The 20,931-nt window shown below is 43.0% G+C and overlaps 3 protein-coding genes across 6 annotated transcripts in view; 2 read left to right on the top strand and 1 right to left on the bottom strand.

Annotated features, from left to right (window-relative positions):
* ADCY3 (adenylate cyclase 3) overlaps positions 1–4,179 on the top strand; it is an 89,026-nt gene extending 84,847 nt beyond the window's left edge. For all 3 annotated transcript variants that reach the window (XM_068564041.1, XM_068564042.1, XM_068564040.1), the window contains exons 19-22: positions 520–639; positions 2,441–2,561; positions 3,201–3,325; positions 3,912–4,179. In XM_068564041.1, coding sequence (XP_068420142.1) covers positions 520–639; positions 2,441–2,561; positions 3,201–3,325; positions 3,912–4,094 — 549 coding nt within the window. In that variant the 3' untranslated portion in view covers positions 4,095–4,179. The remainder of the gene's footprint in view (positions 1–519; positions 640–2,440; positions 2,562–3,200; positions 3,326–3,911) is intronic.
* Positions 4,180–4,597: 418 nt separating this feature from the next.
* CENPO (centromere protein O) lies at positions 4,598–17,570 on the bottom strand. Of its 2 annotated transcripts, XM_068564043.1 has the most exons (8): positions 17,198–17,570; positions 16,767–16,875; positions 15,054–15,223; positions 9,090–9,207; positions 8,130–8,389; positions 7,016–7,187; positions 6,095–6,261; positions 4,598–4,684 (listed from the first exon to the last, which is right to left on the bottom strand). In XM_068564043.1, exons 2-7 carry the CDS (start codon positions 16,810–16,812, stop codon positions 6,125–6,127), a joined length of 903 nt encoding a protein of 300 aa, XP_068420144.1. In that variant the 5' UTR covers positions 16,813–16,875; positions 17,198–17,570; the 3' UTR covers positions 4,598–4,684; positions 6,095–6,124. The 2 variants fall into 2 exon arrangements, with proteins under 2 accessions (XP_068420144.1, XP_068420145.1); XM_068564044.1 differs by lacking the exon at positions 4,598–4,684 and having other exon boundaries at positions 6,093–6,261.
* On the top strand, positions 17,336–20,644 carry PTRHD1 (peptidyl-tRNA hydrolase domain containing 1). Its single transcript, XM_068564045.1, has 2 exons — positions 17,336–17,587; positions 19,985–20,644. Exons 1-2 carry the CDS (start codon positions 17,336–17,338, stop codon positions 20,153–20,155), a joined length of 423 nt encoding a protein of 140 aa, XP_068420146.1. The 3' UTR covers positions 20,156–20,644.
* The last annotated feature ends 287 nt before the right edge of the window (positions 20,645–20,931 follow it).

The following is a 20,931-nucleotide window of genomic DNA, read 5'->3' as shown; positions in this document are numbered from 1 at the left end:
CAGCCCAGGAAAGGCTGCAGAAGTCAGAGAGAAGTTAGAGAGTTACTCTGGCTGCTGTGTTTCCCCATAAAAGCCCCTCCGCCTAACGGAGGGGCTTCTGCAGCCATCTGGAGATGTTGGGTCCCAGGTGAGAGCCTGGGAAATCACCTGCAAGTTCGCAGAAGGTCTGGCCAAAACAGGATCCTGAGGCCCCTCTGATTCCTCCTACCCTCAAATTCAGATTCAGTAGACATTTATCAGGTAACTTGTATACCAGGGGAAATGCTTTTATATAGATGCTCACCCACCCTAGGAGACTGGCACTTTAGTCCCAGTGTTAAGGTGGTAGAAACTGAGGCTCAGAATATCAGGACGTTGGCCCAGGATCATGTGGCAGATGTCGGCTGAATGACGCTGTTATAGGAAGACATCTTAGATGTCTCGTGGGCTTGTTGTAAACGGGCAAATCTGTCATTTAGTTGTGGCTCATTCATCTCCCTTGACTGCTGACAGTTCTCTCTTCCTTACTACTGGCCTCAGCTCCTGGACAATCCCAAGTTTCGGGTCATCACCAAGATCAAAACCATTGGCAGCACCTACATGGCAGCTTCAGGAGTCACCCCAGATGTCAACACCAACGGCTTTACCAGCTCCAACAAGGTAGCTAACCAGCTCAATGTCTAGAAGAGATGGGGCAAGAGAGAGGCAGCCTACACGTAGCACGTGGGAAACCACGTCATAATAAAAGTAGCTGCCATTGAGTACTGTTGTGCAAAGGGGTCACAGACACACACCCACTAGCACCACGTGGTGCAAATATAAAACCAGGTTTACGAGTTTAATAAGCAGAGAGGGGGGAACACACATGGCCCCCCACTGTTCCACAGCTTAGGCCGGGCATGAGATGGTTTATGTAACTGTGGCCATACCCTCTTTTTTTTTTTTAATTTATTTTATTGAAGTATAGTTGATTTACAATGTTAATTTCTACCATACAGCAAAATGATTGTTACACACATATACATACATTCTTTTTCATATTCTTTTCCATTATGGTTTATTACAGGATATTGAATATAGTTCTCTGTGCTCTACAGTAGGACCTTGTTTAACCATTCTCTATATAATCGTTGGTATCTGCTAATCCCAAACTCCCAGTCCCTCCCTCCCCCACCCCCACCCTCCTTGGCAACCACAAGTCTGCTCTCTACGTCCATGAGTCTGTTTCTGTTTCATAGATAAGTTGATTTGTATCATATAGCTTCCACATATAAGTGATATCATATGGTATTTGTCTTCCTGACTTACTTCACTTAGCATGGTAATCTCTAGGTCCATTCATGTTGCTGCAAATGGCATCATTTCGCTCTTTTATGGCTAATATTCCATTGTATATATGTACCACATCTTTATCCATCTGTTGATGGACATTTAGATAGTTTCCATGTCTTGGCTATTGTGAATAGCGCTACAGTGAACATTGGGGTACGTGTATCTTTTCAAATTGAAGTTTTCTCCAGATATTTGCCTAGGAATAGGACTGGAGGATCATATAGCAACTCTATTTTTAGTTTTTTGAGGACCCTCCATAGTGGCTGCACCAATTTCCATTCCTACCAACAGTGTAGGAGGGTTCCCTTTTCTCCACACCCTCTCCAGCATGTTATTTGTAGACTTTTTAATGATGGCCATTCTGACTGGTGTGAGGTGATACCTCATTGTAGTTTTGATTTGCATTTCTCTTAATAATTAGCAATGTTGAGCATCTTTTCATGTGCCTGTGGCCATGCCCTCTTAATGCTCTACACTTTCCTAAGAACCAGGGAGCAGAAACTATCTACACAGTTATGTAACAGTGAAGATGCCCGGGCTGGGGAAATGGTTTTGTTAGGAGAGGGAAGTCGTCAGCGCTCACTGGCTGACAGATTATTCTCCTGTTAGCTCAGCCCTGTGAGGCCAGCTGTGCTTCGCGCCAGAGGGAGAGGAAATGAACTGTGGGGACCCTGGTCCCAAGGGCTGTTCTTAAAACATTACCCTAGTTTATCTCACAACTGTGCTGTACAGTTTAAGTCCTACTGCCATCTCCACTTTATGGATGAGGTTAAAGAAACACATCTAGAATGGTCATCACCCTCAAGTGCTTACAGTCTACTTGAAGCAACAAAATGAGGACAACGATACAAAATTCAAAGGCCAGGTTCAGACAGGGTGGTGACACGACCCTGCCAGGTGCATGGCAGACAGCAGCTGGGCTGGGAAGGATTTGCCTTCCCCACCACCTCTGCCCATCCTTGCGCTGGACCCAGAGGGACCCAAGTGAGCTGTCACAGTGACAGGTCAGAGCTAAAGAGGTCCCTGGCTCCCCTGTGGGAAGAAGTGCAGAACAAGGCCTGTCACTAGCAGGTGAAGGGAAGGCAGGTGCCCGGCTGGCCCTGGCGCTCATGGTTGCTTTCTCGTGCAGGAGAAGTCAGACAAGGAGCGCTGGCAGCACCTGGCGGATCTGGCCGACTTCGCGCTCGCCATGAAAGACACGCTCACCAATATCAACAACCAGTCCTTCAACAACTTCATGTTGCGCATTGGTAAGGCCTCTCGGCTCGCCCACTCCTGCCGTGCTCCCCCTGGTGCAGGGGGCTCGGCAAATCAGGGAGGACGGGGCTTAGAAAGACCCTAGGCGTTTTGGCTGGGGAGGGTCATACTCATTGAGCTGGAAGGGACCTTAAGGGTCTTTAGGTTGATGATCAAACCGAAAGTGTGATGAAGTGGTCAGCCATCCCTGTCCCATGCTGTTTGCGATGATGGCCTTCCTTCTGAATCCGCCTGGGACTTGAGTTTGTCTACCTTTCCAGGGACTCTTCTGTGCCTGAGGCGCTTGTTCACCTCAGTCCAGCCTGTTAGGATTCATGTCACCTGCCACCCACTACTGGGAAAGGGGTCTTGATCCTGGGCAGGGTCACAGGAGACTTGAAGTACCAGGTGTGTCAAGAGAGAAACTGGCAACTTCTGTACTAAATGAGTTAGTATATTGGGGTGGCTGACATTTACCGAGCACAGAGTGAGGAGGGTGAGTAGGACACGTGATTTCTGTCCTCTGGTAACTTAGGCTTGACGAGATGTTACATAACTAGGAGCTTTGTGGTTGGAGCCAGGTGGCAAATTCCGTGAGAAGAGTTGGTGGCTTCTGAGATGGGGCTGTGCTGAATTTTGTGCCTCTACCTCAGGCATGAACAAAGGAGGGGTACTGGCTGGCGTCATCGGAGCCCGGAAGCCACACTATGACATCTGGGGCAATACAGTCAACGTAGCCAGCAGGATGGAGTCCACAGGGGTCATGGGCAACATTCAGGTACGTCCAGCCACAGAGCTGACCGTGTGCTCAGATCCAGGGAGTGGAATCGGGATAATGCATGTTTTGCAGGGCACTACTGCCTCCTTTCTGTTGGCCCAGAACATTAAAGTTGGCAATGCTGAGATCAAGGGCAAGGGTGGGAAGAGATGCCTCAGTAAAACGGAGAAAATACTTCAACCCCATTTGCAAAATGTAGGTTTAAGTTCTAGATAAGGATGTCCCGCCTCTTGGTGTGAACCAGTTGACACCCTGGGCCTCCAACAGCTCCCCCCAAAACCACCCTGACCTGTATCACTGGCTCTGGCAGGAAAGCTCCACAAGAAGGGCAAAGGGGACAGAAAAGCAGGCATACAAGTTGCCAAACATGGTGACCTGTGGCTGACCTCCTAGGAGAGTGAGCACGAAGGTTACCTTTGGGAGAGGGGCGGGCCAGGCAAACCCCACCGCCCCAACCGGTACGCAGGCTGGAAGGGGCAGGGGAAGAGCGCTGTAAGCCTGTGGACGGGGACCCTGCGTGGGTACCACTGGGCCCCTCAGCCCAGGTTCACTCTCTAAGCCCAAGCTCTCGGTTCTCCCTCTACAGGTGGTGGAAGAAACTCAAGTCATCCTTCGAGAGTACGGCTTCCGCTTTGTGAGGAGAGGGCCCATCTTTGTGAAAGGGAAGGGGGAGCTGCTAACCTTCTTCTTGAAGGGGCGAGAGAAGCCAGCCACGTTCCCTAATGGCTCCTCGGTTACACTGCCCCACCAGGTAGTAGACAACTCCTGAATGGCCTCGAGCCCCACGAGAGTCCACACGGGAGGGAGAGTTTATTTTTTGGAATCAAAGAAAGGCCTTGGGAAAGGACAAATGACCAAGTCCCAACATTCCCAAGCTGTTGAAGTGCACACTCACATAGACTTCAGGTTTAAAAATCTCAAGCCTTCATTTGTTTATGGATGTGTGAGCTCTGAGGGTGGGCCATACTCTTCCTTGGTGTGCCTGTAGCTTCCCCAGAGAGTAGGGCTCTTAGGCATAGTATGGAATAATCCTTCCAGAGCCCTAGTTCCGACCAGCCCTCCTTCCCCCAGAGAGGCCATGGCCGCTGTGAGCAGGAATGTACCAGAGGAGGAACAAGGCTGCTGCCTTCATGCCCGGCGGGGGAGCACAGGTGGCGCAGCTCTGCTTACCATGAGGGCTGGCAGCTGCTCTGCTCCCCAGCTAGAACTTGGAAGCAGCACTTTTCACTCTGAAGACCTGCTTGCCTCTGTGGTCCGAGTTACGTGAAAAATGGGCCTCGTCCTGATAATCTTGAAAGGTTCTTCTGGAACCCCAGTCACCTTAGTCATGAGAGCAGAAAGTGCAATATTTCCTTTTACCTGGTGGGAGGGAGGGAGGGAAAGGGACTTTATTTCTGAAAGAAAAATATATAAACAGATCTTCTACATTTATATTTTTAACTTTCTGTTAAAAAACACTTTCCGATATTGCCTTGCCTTTTGAGCTCTTGCTACAGTCGCGTTTGCTACTGCTTTAAAAGAGAATTTACAGGTATTGATAAAGAACAAGACTGTTTTATTAAAAGCTTTATTCAACTTGAATGTGATCACTGGGAAAATTCTGTTAACAACAGCCCTCATCTGAGAAGTGCTTTGCTCCTTCCCACACTCCTCCTCACCATGTGCCTGGAAGGCAACAGCTTAAACTAGGACCTTGCTCTCTTCTTAAGCTGCTTCTTTCTAAACGGTGGTCCAAGCTGGCTTGACCATTCCCCTGCGCTCCTCCCAGAGTTAGCTGGGGCTGCCACACCTGCAGGTTGCTGCGTGGCCATCAGGTCTTGGCCTTGGGCAGTACAGGTGGTAATGACTCCTACTTGTGACTGGGGGGGTGGGGCGGGGCGGGAAACGGGACAGGAATTAAAACGGCACGATGACAGGTTTTTACATCCGAGCACTAGCCCTGCGTATACTCTCAAGACAAGGAACAAAAAGCACCAGCAGAGCAGAGGCCATGGTTACAAGAAGTGGTACCCTACCTGGACTAGGAGATGAGGAAGACAGACACATGTGCAGCCAGGGCCTGGAGCTTGCAGGGGAGGGAAGAGACAAAGGAGGGGGGGTCCGCTTCCCTCTGCAGTGATCAAGTTATGAGGAGATTTCTGATCATGCTTTTTTACCGCTGAGCTTAATACACTCTGTGCTCTACTAACATGTTCTAGGAAACGACATTAGATACATGGAACCCCGACTGTTTTATCCATAGTACCTTCTCATGCCATATTCTTTGTAAAGCAGTGACCTAGAATATTCCGTTCCAAACCAAAGATTAAACACACTTCCCTTCTTAACTATATGATTCACGTCGTATCATGAACCTAGGGTGTTCTAAGAACTTTCTTTTCAAAAGTCACAGATAAGGAAAGTAAGGCAAAATTACTTGAAGGTATCATAAAAGCTAGAAATACTCTTCAATTGAATGGTACATACTCCCTTTTTCACAAAATGCTCTCTATTACCCCACAGACCACTCTGATTTTCAGCTAAAATGTATGATCAAATCAATACCTCAAGAGATACTCTTGAGCACTGTAACAAATGACCAGGCAATCATGGAGAACTGTCCGAAAATGCCAGGGTCTAGACAGACTCAAACTTGTCCCTAACCATGCTGATGAGGTGGGTGTCTGTTCTCATTGCAAGGACGGTCCCCAGGCAAGGAGTCTGAGCCTTTCAACAGTTTTCAGTTCCCAGGACCTTGCTTGCAACTGTGGTCAGTACTAGTTTACTCACTTCTGATGTGTTCCCAATGAAAATAATATTCTAGGAGACCAGGCTCATATCCAACTTGTCTCCTTTGCTTGCAAATGAAGTAAACACTTGATGTAGGGGTTTTGTGAAAAACAGATTTTCATGGGCTGCTCGCTGTTCTTCCCGTGTGGTGGATAATGCATCCGTCCCTAAAAAAAGATAGAACCTATCAATCTCATTTAGTGCAACTGTAGGAATCAGAACTTGGATCACTAATATTCTGGACCCATGTAACTTTTTTTTAATTTGGTCTGGAGCTGAGAGAGGCTTGCCCCTTACTGGTCCAATGAAATTTTGAGACCAGAAACTCTGCCCAGAGAAATCTAAAGCCTATGATGTGAAACCTGTGGCAGCTTCAAAATCTCTGCCTCCTAAAAACATTTTATCCTTTTTCTCATTATCACCCATGTACTATGGTACATTTAACGAAAACAAAGTCACGGCAAATGTCTCAGCCATCCCTGAAAAATTTTCATTTAGAGAAGAGTCTCTGGAGAGCTAAGTATATGCTGACTTGTCATGTCTACTTGGTTTCACAGTGAAACGAGTCTTGGCTCTCTCCACCACAGTGACCCTATGACAGCCTCATTAGCTGTCTCTCTAAGAGGGGTCTCCAATGAAAACAAATCATAAGCTGAAAGAACTCTGGTGGAGTTGGATGGAGCAAAGGAGAAAGGAAAACTAGGATAATTATGTTTACTACTTACAAAGAGGAGAGGAAGATTTGGTAGAAACAAGGAAGATATTCTTGGTATCTGTCTTCATATTTTTCTGTTCATAGTACATAAACAGAAGAAAGTGTCTCAAGAGGCCCAACTGATGTAGGCTATTTCACCCTGTTTCAATCAACCTAAGTAACCCAGGCATATTATAATTTCTTCCTGGAGGTATCCTTCCTCTTACCTTGATAAGTAACAGTGACATCAGTTGGAAGAGTTGTCGTGAGGTCCTTATACAGCAGTCTAGCACAAAATGGGAAGGACTGGCCTTCCGGCTCTGCTTTGTAAGTAAACGACAGCAAGTTGCACAGTGAGTTTCTCTGCAAGGGCCCAGCCAGAAAGGCTGCAAAGTCACTCTAATGGGGGTGAGGATCAAAAGAGACACAAAGTATATGACAATTACAACTCCAAAGGCAGTGAGTGGTTATGACGCTTCAAACATGTCTACCAAAAACAGGGCCTATTAATTAAATCTCAGAGAGATAAATGAAGGACAGAGAAAGGCCTGAAAAAAGGACACATGACAGAGATTTATAAGATAATTAAGAACTGGTAGCAGCCTAGAGTCTAAGTAAATGGCCAGGGGCTGGGGATACAGAGGAGATACTATTTCTGCCAAGAACTGCACTGACAACCATGTGGCTGAGGTGCTTCATGTCTACATTCACGTACCAATTTAAGTTTATCTGACAACCAGGAGCTTCAGCGTCATTCCAAATGCATAAAGAGGGAAATGCCTTATAAGAGTCACTTACTTTAAGAGTCACTTATTCCCTTTTTGCATTCATTACCTGTCTACCTTTTTTTTCCTTTTTACCTCAAACCTAAGCTCAACTGCAACCCTAAATAGAAGGTAAGCCAGAGCTTAGGCAAAGATGGAGAGTATTCCTCTGTGGTATTTCAAGAAACCATTATTCTGCTTTGCACCTATACCCAAGGTTCAGCAAGACACCCGGCACATAGTAGGTACTCTATAAATTCCTGTTGAATTAAAAGTATAGCAACTGTACCCTACCACTTTGTGAGGCGAAGGAAGGGTCAGGTACAAAAGCTTGAGAATCACCATTCATGAGTGAATAATCCCTTAACTGGTATGCATGCTTCCACATCATCCAGAGTTTCAACAGAAGACAAGGTGGAAAACAGCTTGTATATTAATAAGAAACAAGCATTAGAAGGACAGTGGTCAAACTTCCGGCTCAGAGTTATGAAACATTTGAAAGTACAAAAGAACATGTTCCTTTTTTTCCTTTTAAGCTTATCCGGGCTCACAAAATGCTTTGTAAGATCGCAGATACCTGAAGTCGATCTGCCTGGTACTTCCTCCCAGAGTAAGCATTCAGGTACTCGCAGAGAGTGAACAGGAAGTGCTGAATATTAGTCTGTAAGTATTTTGCAGATATCTCCTCTAGGGGAATGAAGACTGGAATCGAATGGTGATGTATCTGAGGTGGTTTCTGCATGACAAGGTCCACAAAATAGGAATCCAGCAGATTCCCCTCAAAAGCAGTGCCGATGCAGACACAGACTCCTCGGCTGGTCAGTTTCCCACTGATCCCTGAGACAAATAAGACGATACCTTAAGAGATGTCAGGCAAAGGCAGTATCCTATTCATCTGTGCATCCCGGTCCCCTCAGCACTGCCTAGTTACACACATCATGGGCTCAAATGCTCGTTGAATGAACGACAACAGACTCTTTCTTCTCACTGACTCTGGCTCACTTTGAGTTTGAGTTGATAAAACCACAGAAGAATGGTGGGAAAGAAAAAGCATCCTAAATATTAAATTACTGAGGAAGAGATTTTGAACTTTTCAATTTACCTATGCTCCTTTTTTCCTGAGTGTCAAATAATTTATGGTAGTCCCCACGTCTTCCCACAATCCTCTTATGATACAGATAATAGGTAAATAAATCCTCATGTTAATGGTGAAACAGAGACTTGAGGGGTTCAAACTATTTGACCAGTGGCAAAAAGCAAGCCAGCAGTAAAGGAAGTTCTAGCACACCGTCTAGCACATGTCAAACTGCTAAAAATGAACAGGCTAAGCTAGCCACCAATCAACCTTATGCTGCACAAAGAGGCCAATCTTGTAGGTAAAGTTGCCTATGAATAGCATGCCAGCTTTGTGTGTGTATATTGAAGGGGACAAAAGTCAATGTTCATGAAGTAAGTCCAGGACTTATAACACATCTTGCAAACTAACTCACTAGAGACAAGAGACCCAGACTGAAACAGGTCAGAAAAAAAACTATACCTGTAAAACGATATGCCTGCAGAATGGCTTTCACGTTTTCCCGTTTTCTCTTCAAAATTTCTTGCTCAGTAATCTCTAATGTTTGGTCCGGTTCTACATTGGTAGTAGATGCTTTAACCTGCGAGATATGTAGCAGATCAAACTGGGTACAAAGGGGCATAATAGAAGGCCCATGCCCTCACCTACCTGGAAAAAATTTAAATGCAGAATATTTTTTTATTATATAATCAATCAAGAAATGCTACAGTGGCCAGCCACCTGGTGCTATGAACTCATAGCAGAGGAAGAATCTTGTGGGTTACAGTGCTAGGAATCAGAAGTAGAAATTGTGCTGGCCTGGACAACAATGAATTTGGTTGGCATGGAGAGTACTGTGAGAGGAGAAAGAAAAGGATGTGAGGAAAGTCTAGGGTAAGCAAAAACAGCTGCGAAGAGGCAAGGCTGGGAAAGTTGGTTTGGGTCAGACTGTGCAGGTTTTCAAGTGCCAGGATGAGAAATACTGACCCTAAGCCACACGCTGTGAGCTACGGCCCAGTAGGAGGTATTGGACTAACTCTCCCTCTGAGACAACTACACAAGCTGGATCAAATACCAAAGAGGAATAAGCAATCATGCAAGTAAACAAACAGAAAATGGCCCGAAGGCACTGGAGAATCACCAAAATAGCCAGATTGAAGACTAAAGATAAATGCTCTGAAGTTAGCTGGGATTTCCTGAGGTTTTCCCCCTCAGAGCATTTGCTGATTTTTATCACAAGGCATGCAGGCCAAATAGAAAGCTGCAGGCTAAATTCTGTAGCAGTCTCACCATGCCAGGGAAACAGAAACTGGAGATCAAGGTTACCAGAGCAGCCTTGCTGTGGGTCAAACTATAGAAAAGGGAACCCAACATTCTGCATACAACTTGCCCTCCAGGCATTTGCCAAATCCTAAACTGCCTACGTGTGACTGGGTACTTAGAAACCAAAACAGAAAGAAGCTCCTGAAAGTTAAAAAGCTAAGCAGAGATTTTGGAGATCAGGGCCTGCCAAAGAAGAGGGATCTTGACAGATCTGTTCCCAACACATCCAAGCTTTCAAGTGAGGTCCCCCTGCCCCCCACCAAAGGACTACACCCTAGGAGTAAGCGCAAACCAGAAACAGACTACCTCAACTGGATTAAGGTGATACGCCCATATGCTATCTGCCTGTCAGAAAAAAAATGAAATTCTTTCTGGAGGAAGAGAACATAGTTCAGAATCCCTATATTTTTTCATACAATACCCATCACTGAAAAAAAAAAATCATGAAGCGTATCAGGGAAGAGGAACAGATGGCTGAAAACCAGGAGGAAAAAGAAGACAACAGAAGCAGATCCAAAGGGATTCAGCTATTTGAGTTATCAGGCATAGTCATTAAAATAGATTAAAAGATGGAGAACTCACACCAAAGGGCTGGAATCTATTAAAAAGAGTCAGATGAAAATCCTAAATCCAAAAAATACAATAACCAAAATCAGGAATTCAACAGGTTTAAAAGCTGACTGGACACATAAAAAAAGTAGAAAATAGGTATATTTTCTTATCTAGATTAAAGATATAAGACATAGGTCACAGTAAAAACAAAACAAAAACTCCACACATGGGAGCCCCAGAAATAAAGGAAAGAATGAGGCAGATGCATTATTTGAAAGATACTGGCCAAATTTTCCAAATAAATGAAAAACAGCAAGTAATTAAGAAATGCTACAAACACCAAGCTGGATGAAGAAAGAAAACCAATCCTAGCCACATTATGACATAAAACTGCTAAAACCCAAAGACAGAACCATAAAGCAGCCAGAGGGAAAAATACACACTACATGCAAACAAAAGACACACTACATGCAAATAATAAATAATAACATCTGACAGAAACTATGGAACTAGAAGACAATGGAAAAACGTATTTAAAGTATGAAAGAAAATAAATTTCAATCTATAATTCTATACCGAGCAAAAATACCCCTTTAAACATGAAAAATATAGTGAAATACGGTGTTTTCAGACAAACAAAAATAGAGAATTTATTTCCAGCAAATTTACACTGAAAGTAGTACCAAAAGGAACTACTTACACTGAAGGAAAATAATCCCAGATGAAAATTTGGAAATGCAGCAAGTAATAAAGAGCACTGAAAAAGGTAAATATATATATGTAACTCTAAAGGCATAGTGACTATACAAACAAAAGTGTTTCATACAGTTTTAAGTGTATGTAGAATTGACATATGACAATAATAACATGAAAGGTTGCATGTGTGGGAGAGAAAAGATGTTAGAAGGTTCTGTAATTATCCAGAAAGTGGTACAAGTACTAATCTAAAGTAAGACAAAAAAGCATGTTTTCTGGAGGATAACCACTAAAAGAATGCTAAAAGTATGTATAATTAGAGAAGTGGAATAATAAAAAAAGATCAATCCAAAAGGTGGAAAGAAAGGGACAAAAGAGAAACAAAGAACAAATAAGATAATAAATAACAACATGGTAGACTGAGATCCAGATATGTTAGTAATCATATTAAAAGTTCATGGACTAAATACTTTCATTAAAAGACAAAGACTGCCAGGCTGGATTAAAAATGTCTAACTATATGCTATTGATACTTACAAGAACAAGAGCTGTTGTAGTGATACTAATATTTGACAAAGTTGACTTTAAGAAGTTTAACTAAAAGAAAAGGGAACATTTCATAATGATAAAAGTTAAGTCAACCAGGAAGATATAACAATCCTAAATTTGTTTGTACCTACTATACAGCAAAATGGAATGAAAGGGGAAAAAATGTACAAATCCACAATTACAGCAGGAGATTTCAACACATTTATCCCAGTAACTGATAAAACAAGGTGACAAGTAAATTAGTGAGGATATAAAATATCTGAACATCATGATGAACATATTTGGTCTATTTGATAGAGAGAATACAGTACCCAAAAATGCAAAACCCACATTTAATGCACATGGAACATTTATCAAAATTGACCACATGCTGGATCATGTTCTTTGATCACAATGGAATTAAGCTATAAATCAGTAACTAAAAAAATTACTAACAAATCCCCCAATTTTTGGAAATTAAGCAATATATTTCTAAAACAAACCTATGGGACAAAGAAGATATTACAATGGAAATCAAAAATATTTTGAATTGAAATGATAATGAAAACATGATATACCAAAACTTGTGGGATATAGCTAAAGCCATGTGCTATGAACTGAATGTTTGTGTCCCTCAAACTTCATGTTGAAACCTAACCTAAAGCCCAATGTGATGGTATTTGGAGGTGGGGCCTTTAGGAGGTGACTAGGTCATGATGCGGGAGCCCTCATGAATGGGATTAGTGCCCTTATAAAAGAGATGCCAAAGAGCTAGCATGCCTCTTCCGCCATATGAGGTTACAGTGAGACCACAATCAAAGAGGTAGTTAAGTCCTCAGACACTGAATTTGCTGGTGCCATGATCCTGGACTTCCCAGCATCTAAAACTGTAAAAAATAAATATTTGTTGCTTGTAAGTCATCCAGTTTATGGTATTTTTGTTATTGTGGCCCATATGGACTAAGATTCTATGCTTAGAGGGAAATTTATAAACTTAAACACATACAGGAGAAAAAAAGACTTAAAAAACAATAAGTGTTCATCCCAAGAAGCTAGAAGATATGCCATGTACACTGACTGGAAGACGCAGTACTATAAAGATTTCAATCCTCTCCAAATCAATATATAGATTCAGTGCAATTCCAATCAAAGCTACAGGAGGTTTCTTTTTGGAAATTGATAGCCGATTCCCAAATTTATGCGAAATTCGAGGGGCCAACAATAGCCAAGATAATTCTGAAGAAGACCTAAGCTATAGGTATCAAAACTTTCAGTAATAAACCTCTGGTACTAGCACAAAGACAAACAGACCAATGGCACAGAACAGAACCCAGAAAGGGGCCCAGAGTGGACCCAAAGATCCACTGCAATACAATGGGAAAAGAGTGGTCTTCAAGAAGTAGTACTGGATGAACTGGATATCCATATGGAAAAAAACAAAAGAAGTATGACGTCTATTTCACACCATACACAAAAATCAATTTCAGAGGGACTGTAATTCTAAAAATAAAAAGTAAAATAAAGCTTTTAGAAAATAACACAGAATATCTTCATGTTCTCAAAGTTAGGCAAAGAGTAAAAGGAAACAAGAACGGTAAGCATAAAGTTAGATTCCTAAATCAAACTTCATTAAAACGAAGACTTTCTTCTCACCACATCATTAGAGAGTGAAAAGGCAAGCCAGGTCTTTAAAAGAAGATCTGGAATACAGATACACAACAAAGAACTCATATCCAAAATGTGTAAAGAATTCTACAATAAAAGATATACAACCCAATAAAAATTCTGCAAAAATCTTAATAAGTTCACAAGAGAAGATTTTCAAGTGTCCAAACAGGTACTTAAAATCATCAGTCATTAGGTGAACGTGAATTAATCCACAATGATTTACTCTCACACTCTAGAATGACAAATTTCTAAAACTGACAACACCAAGTATCGGTAAAGACGCAGAACAATGGAAACCTTATACACTGTTGCTGGGAATGTAAAATTGGTACAATAACTTTCAAATACTGTTTGATAGTATTTACTAAAGATAATCTGCATACCCTGTGACCCAGCAATTCAACAGAAAAGTATATATTTTTACATCAAAAGACAGGAACAAGAATGTTCACAGCAGCATTATTCTTAATAGCCCCAAAGTGAAACAACCCAAATAACCCAAATGTCACCAATAAGTACAATAAGTAAATAAATTGTGGGATATTTCTTAAACGGAATAATTATATAGCAATATGAAAGAATGACCACAGCATGCACCAATATGGATGAACCTCACAGAGATAACATTCAGCAAAAGCAGCCCGACATAACAGAGTTTATACTTTTTAAATTTATATAAAGCTCAGTAACAAGTAAAACCAATGTATAGTAACAGAAACCAGAATAGCAGTTACCTTGAGGGAAATGACTAGGAGGATTTAAGGGAGACTTCTGGGGTACTGGTAGTAGTCTACACTTTGATCTGTGTGGTACTTACCAGGGTGTGTTCGTTCTGTAAAAGGATCTTCAGATTTGTGCACAACATATATACACATATATGGGTATGTGTATACATATATATATATATTTTTTTCTTTAATAAAAAAGGAAGGGGGGAGGGAGGAAGAGAAGAAATGGAGGAAAGGGGGAAAAGGAAGAGAGGGAGGGAAGACAAGAAAAAGAAGGCTGACCTTAACCCAGGAGCAATGAATAATTACTGACACTTTGAGCAAGGAAACTTGTAATTTAATGAAAAATGTAGTGTTTTATGAAGATTTTCTTGGCTGTGCGGAATTTATCAGAGAAGTATAAATACCAGAAGAAAACGAACTAGCAGACTGCTGCAATAATCCCGCCATCTATATCACCTGGTAAATATTTAGGACCCATGTGGATAATACGTGCTCTACAGCAGGGGGTGGGGGAGGGGCACAAAGACAATCTAAAGAAGAATTTGACAGGTTTTACTAACTGAACCTGGGCCAGAGAGAAAGCTGAAAAGAAGGAAAAGTCAAAGTTTACTGTGAGGTTTCAGGTTGGGTTATAGAAAGATGGTGCTAATGACAAAAGTACCAATGACTCAAGTCTGGCTGAGATTAAGGTAACAGGCTCATGTCTATGAGGGCAGGTTTAAGAGACTATTAGGAAGAATTCGCCTGGCACATCAGTAATGTCTGCCAACTGTTAGCTGGTATTGACATTAGCCGTCTCTACAGGTTTGATCACTTGAGGGATCAAGGACTGAAAGCCATCCAGTAAGACCACAGGTAAAACATATTACACAAATTTGCTAATTCCCAGATCATGTTTGTTTTTTACACTCTAGGAAAGCCTGCCAACGTCAACCACCCTTCTACTCACTCTAGCTTGATGTTGTTTCACTTCAGCCCTCAGCTTATCTCGCAGACGTCTCAATTCATGAATCCTGGTTCCAAGAGCACTTTCCACTGCCTGTGCGCTCTGTGGCTCTTCCAGTTTTTTACGGCATCTGCTCACTTGAGTCTCTAGTCTTTCCAAGTGAGCTAAAACACCTGAGGGAAGTAAAAAAGGAATTTCACAAGAAGCTAAGGATTTCTAACCCCAGGAACAGGAAGCACTTCAGGGAAGAACAGAGGGTGACCCTTTTTCCAGAACTCTGTGGTCAGCTAAACTGGAGACGCTGCCAACAATTTATAAAACAAGAGGAGCTGACAACAGAAGTCAATGATCAGCAACCTCTTAGGCCGAACACTGACCTACAAGCAGTCCCTGACCAAGACACTGTTCAAAAAGGGCATCATCTGAATATGGCTAATCTCAGTTATCTATGATAATAGTGACCCAGAGGAAACAGGGTCACCAAATTCACTGACTCTCTCAGAAATTGTTTTTTTTAATGCAGAATTGTTTTTTGGGGTTTTACGCATGTTTTCCCAAAGTGCTAACGCATAACTGGATTTAGACATCCACAGAGGCTTGAATAAGTACTCTGAAGCTCTGAAAAGTATTAGGAGCATAGGACTATAAAGGCACACACTGAAAGGAACTGTCCACCAATATTACTGGGTATCAGACAGGAAAACAAGCTCACCAACAGATAGAAATTCAGAGGCAATCTCAGATCCTAAGAGACTGACTAAAGACCAATATAGTAAAGGTCATAGTTTCATAATGCTAATCAACTCTAGCAATGAAACATTTGTGCACATTTCCTACATATTAAGACACTTGTGGGGCTTCCTTGGTGGCACAGTGGTTAAGAACCCGCCTGCCAATGCAGGGGACACGGGTTCAAGCCCTGGTCCGGTAAGATCCCACATGCCACAGAGCAACTAAGCCCGTGCGCCACAACTACTGAGCCCACACTCCACAACAAGAGAAGCCACCGCATAAGAAGCCCGCTCACCGCAACTAGAGAAAGCCCGCGTGCAGCAACGAAAACCAAAACTAAATAAATAAAATAAACTTATTAAAAAAAGAGACACTTGTGCTAGATCCTTTACTTGCAAAGCATGCAAACAATTAAAGCATTTAATATTTCCTATGCATTAGGCATGTGCTAAATGCTTCACTTGAAAAGCATTAAAAGAATTACTTATCTAATTTCCACAGCCACCACCACAATGCTATTATTCATCTCCATTTTCCACACGAAAAAACTGAGGCAGAGAAAAGTAAAATAACTTGCCCAAGGCCACAGTATTTATAATGGCAGAGCCAGTACTCCAACCCAGGTCTGACCAATACCAGTCACTGCCTCTTCCACGGGAGTAATGCATAAATGGCTCCCCCCAAATCCTGGGAAGAGTAAAGAAAGCTCATTGGCTAGAACTGTAGCTCTGAATATGAACGCTTAGCATACTGGGAATGCAACCTATTGGTCTAAAAAGGGATAAGAGCCTAGAATATGTGAAGTAATTTTTCCTGCTCCAATGATCTTAGCTGCCTGTCCCTTTAAGTCTTCAATGTTAGTTCCTTTCACCATCCTGCTCCCAAACAGGACAGGTCACACATCGGTTAGAGGAGGAAAGGGCTTTCAACCTGCGCGTTGTTTGGGCAGCAGTAGTAAGGGGGGAAAGGCGACCCTTGGAATACCTCTTCTGGACTCGCCGTCTTGACTTAGAGTATTCGCCAGCTCCATCTCCTCCTCAGATTTCCAAGAGACTTGCTAGAAAGCTGTCCAAGCACCAGTAATAGGGCTGTCCTTGGGGACAAAATGAAATGGCAAGAATCGGTTCACATTCAGACAAACCTAGAGGGCAGGCACACGCAACGCAGGTACGCACCCGTGCGCCCCGGACACCCCAAGTGTCGTCGCTAGGACTCCCCTTCCCTGACCCGCCCGGTCCGCTGCCCGGGTCCGAGTCGGCGGTGTCCATGTCTACCTCCCCGCCCCTGCGCGCTCCCAAGGCGCGGCGCCTCTGGTTCCTCCGGGCTTCCTTGCACACGGAAGGAGCTGTAAAAATGCCGCTCAGCCTTCCACGCTGTCACGGTCCCTTCCGCCACTGGGTCTTACTTTCCCTTACCTCCTCTCCTCTGGCTCACTCAGGCCAGGGCCGAGAGTTCCCGCTTGCCTTCAAATCCAAGCCAACCGGTCCCAGCGTGCTTTGCACTCCCACCGTATAAAAACATGGCAGCGCTCAGGGCCCCTCCCTGATCCCGGCATGCATCGGGGGATAGGCCTGGCCTTTCAGTTGAGCGGGAAGATGGCGGTCGCTGGCGCAGAGCCGCAGATCTTGGTACAGTACCTGGTGTTACGAAAGGATCTATCACAGGCGCCGTTTTCCTGGCCCGCGGGCGCACTGGTAGCACAGGCTTGTCACGCAGCCACCGCGGCCTTGCACATTCACCAGGACCACCCGCACACGGCCGCTTACCTCCGGGAGCTGGGGCGCATGCGCAAGGTGGTCCTCGAGGTGAGGCCCGGGCGGAGGGAGAGGGGCCCTGAGGATATCGAGACCGGAAGAGGGTGTGGTCTTGAGTCGGAGGGCCTAACTTCATGGAGTGGGTGTGGCATTAGTGGTGAGGGGTGTTTGACTTCTAAGTTTTGGTAAGGGTTCTGGGGCTTGAGCTATTGCCCAGGGAGCCTTACTTTGACTGGGTGGGGCCTGACGGTGTGACAAGTGGACATCGGGCCCGTTATAAACGCTTCCCGCACCACTTCGGTCTTACCTGCGTCCCTCTTAAACAGATGCCTGTGAGGTCGGAGGCTGGTGGAGCGACACCCGCCTTTCTACCTGTGCACTGCGCCGGCCTTCTAATGGCTGCGCAGAAAAGTACTGTCCTTAACCCTTTTAGCAAAACCGATACTAAAGGGTAAGGACGCGGGGTTCCTTATTGCAAGTGAAGCCAAACTGGAGCATTTACCTGGTTCTGACGCCAAATTATTTGAAAATAAATGTGAACCCTAGTATAATTTGAACCTAGCATTAGAGGTAAGGTTCTTTTTACAGATAGCCAAACAGATCTTACCCTTACCTTCTGTCAGTTCTGCCTCTAGAAATGTATCCTAAGAAAATAGCAAGATGCACCCAAAGAGCGTTGTACAAGGATAGGAGCATTTTATAATAGTAAAAAAAGTGGAAATCACTAAATTTCCAGTACGATGAATTGTCTAAACTTATGCTCTTATAATGGATTATTACAAAACTAGCATAAATCATGTTTTTGGAGCATATTTACCTGACATGGAAGAGTGCTCATGATGCGATTCTAATTGAACTATATATTCTACATACAAAGTGATCCAGATTTTGAAAGTAAGAACTAAGAAAATATATCCAAATATTAAGTAGTGAGTGGGTAGTGGAATTTTGGTTATTTTGTAATGCTTCTCTATTTTTTTTTAGTTTCCTACATTAAGCACACATTTTATAATGAAAAAAATATTGCTTTCATTTTAAAGCAATTTTCTTCTCATTATAAAATTTATTTATTTTAATAAATAAACCTGGGGTGGAGGGGTTGGGTAATTCCTTCTTGGCCAGCTGGCAAAAGCAGATCATTTTTCAAGAGAAAAATTGCTGTTGGGTAATGAAACATTAAACTGTAACCTGTAGGAAAATGTCTTGAGAATCTATAAGTAGGCAGAAAAGAAACAGATAGCTTTTCCTTTAGATTCTTTTTATAGGACTTTATAGGAAGGCTTCAAGAAATCATGTAGTTCAGACATCCCCCACTCCCTTGCTTTCAGGCAGATAAAATATTTACCCCTTTTCTCAGATGAGACATCTGAAGCCCACAGAGATTAAGTGACTCCTCTGAGTTTAAAAGACATCTCATGATTCTGTTGTTAGCTATGACTCAAGAAAGGGACGTAGGAGTCACCACTGATTAAATAAAGGTGGTGCTGTAGCCATAAAGACCAATAAAATATAAGACAGTGCCAAGATTAACTCCATTTACTGGATGCTGTGTGTCAGGCACAGACCTGAGCCTGATTTCACTGAATCTCACTACTACTAGGAAGCATTATCATCCCATTTTACAACGGGGACACAAAGGTTCAGCTAAGTCACATAACTTATCAAAGAGCACACAAATCAGTAAGTGGTAGAGCAAGGGTTTGGACTCACTCTAACTTGTACTGTGCTGCTCCTGGTGCTGAAGAAGGAGGGAGGGGAAGTCAATGCATTCTTCTTCAGCATGCCCAAAGGACTCAGTAGATTGAGTGGCAATCCCAGCATCCTCTAATTTGATAAGACAAACCTCTGGTTATCTTAGTGGCTTCTGCCTTCATAGGCAAAAAAATATACCTTATGCAACATAACACACTAAGTATCTTTATTTTCTGAGTGATAGCTATACTATTTCCTGTAATGGGATTCAGCACGGGTGATAAAGATGATGAGAAACAATTTCAGAAGGACACTAGAGAATAGTTTGCCCACCCTTGAGTTAAAAACTGGGAACTATCCTGGTGGAAAGAAAATCCTTCTAGGTTTGTGTGGACTAGGGTGGAAGTAGGAGGGAGGTGGAGGTGATGTGATTTTAGAAATCCTTCCAGTAGTCAGCTCTTAAAGTCAGAGCTGGCCGAGGGATTAGGGATGCTGTTTAGGCACCAGAACTAGAAAATGTGTAGAGCATAATTACTGACAATGCATTCCCACCCCCACTCCCACCCCTTCAGAGAGTGAATGGCAAATGGAGCAATGAAGCTGTTGTTTCTAGAGACTTGCTCTACAGTTCCTTCTTTGGTAGAGCTGTTCCTCCAGTTTCAGTTAAGAGGAGCCCCCCTCCATACTTTTTTTTTTGTCCGTTGCCTTTTGTCACTTACAAAATGGGCTTTTCAGTCTGTGTTCTGCTCCTTGTAGGCCCCAGATGAGACCACCTTAAAGTTGCTGGCAGAGACGCTGCAACAGAAGAACATTGACCACAAGCTGTGGGTGGAGCAGCCAGAGAACATCCCCACTTGCATTGCACTCCGTCCCTACCCCAAGGAAGAAGTGAACCAGTATTTGAAGAAGTTCCGATTGTTCAAATGACTGAAGTTATCAATTGCTTTGATATGTTTGAATATCAGCTTGATCCAGAAACTGCACACCGTCCATCCCTAAGCACCGTGTACTCCTTTCAGTGGCAATTCCCTTCCCTTTAAATTATGACAGTTTCTTGAGGGTCAAAACATGTTCATCTTAAAGTTGTCATTAATAAGTATTTTTAATTATAAGTTCAGATGGGGAAAGTAGAGTAGCATTATCATCATCTATGAGTCATTGCTCAAATAGAAGATTTGGTTAGACTCCTATGTAGGGATCAAGGAAATACCCTTACTTTTTTGTTAGGAATAATAGAGTTCTTCCAATTACCCAGGTTTAAAACTTTTCCTTTGAATTCCCTATTTCTTACTCACATCCAGGTATTGTAATCATTGAATCTTGGACACCATCAACTTTAAGATACACCATTATTTTACGTGTTGTTAAGAAAGAAGAAATGCTGCTAATTAAGTTGAGACATGTAATTTCATTTCAAAGATGTTAAAATTTATTTATTTGATTTAATAAAATATGTCAAGTACTACATCTATTTTCTTATAGTTTCCAGTGCCACCACCCTGAATCAGGCTCTCATTTTGCTCACGAGTGTCCCACTGGTCTGCTCACCTAGCGTTATCCTGGTTACAAGGCAGCAAACGTTCTGCCACCAGCTTCGTATATTGATAGGATCACTGAGCACCCTTTTCAGTATAGGCTCCAACTTGCCCAGGAATAAAGTCAAGATTCCTTAGCTTAGCCCTCAGGCCCTCCACGTTTATATT

The sequence above is a fragment of the Eschrichtius robustus genome, chromosome 15 (assembly GCF_028021215.1).
Source record: "Eschrichtius robustus isolate mEscRob2 chromosome 15, mEscRob2.pri, whole genome shotgun sequence".
NCBI classification, from domain to species: domain Eukaryota; kingdom Metazoa; phylum Chordata; class Mammalia; order Artiodactyla; family Eschrichtiidae; genus Eschrichtius; species Eschrichtius robustus.
Note: the sequence above shows the minus strand (reverse complement) of the source record. Positions and strands in the feature narration are given on the sequence as shown.

Coding starts and splice junctions, on each gene's coding strand:
- CENPO (XM_068564043.1), bottom strand. CDS start 16,812: ATGGAGCTGGCGAATACTCTAAGTCAAGACGGCGAGTCCAGAAGAG. Junction 15,224..16,766: donor AGACGGCGAGTCCAGAAGAG/GTATTCCAAGGG, acceptor TACTTCCCTCAG/GTGTTTTAGCTCACTTGGAA. Junction 7,188..8,129: donor ACCAGGCAGATCGACTTCAG/GTATCTGCGATC, acceptor CACCCCCATTAG/AGTGACTTTGCAGCCTTTCT.
- PTRHD1 (XM_068564045.1), top strand. CDS start 17,336: ATGCATCGGGGGATAGGCCTGGCCTTTCAGTTGAGCGGGAAGATGGCG. Junction 17,588..19,984: donor TGCGCAAGGTGGTCCTCGAG/GTGAGGCCCGGG, acceptor TGCTCCTTGTAG/GCCCCAGATGAGACCACCTT.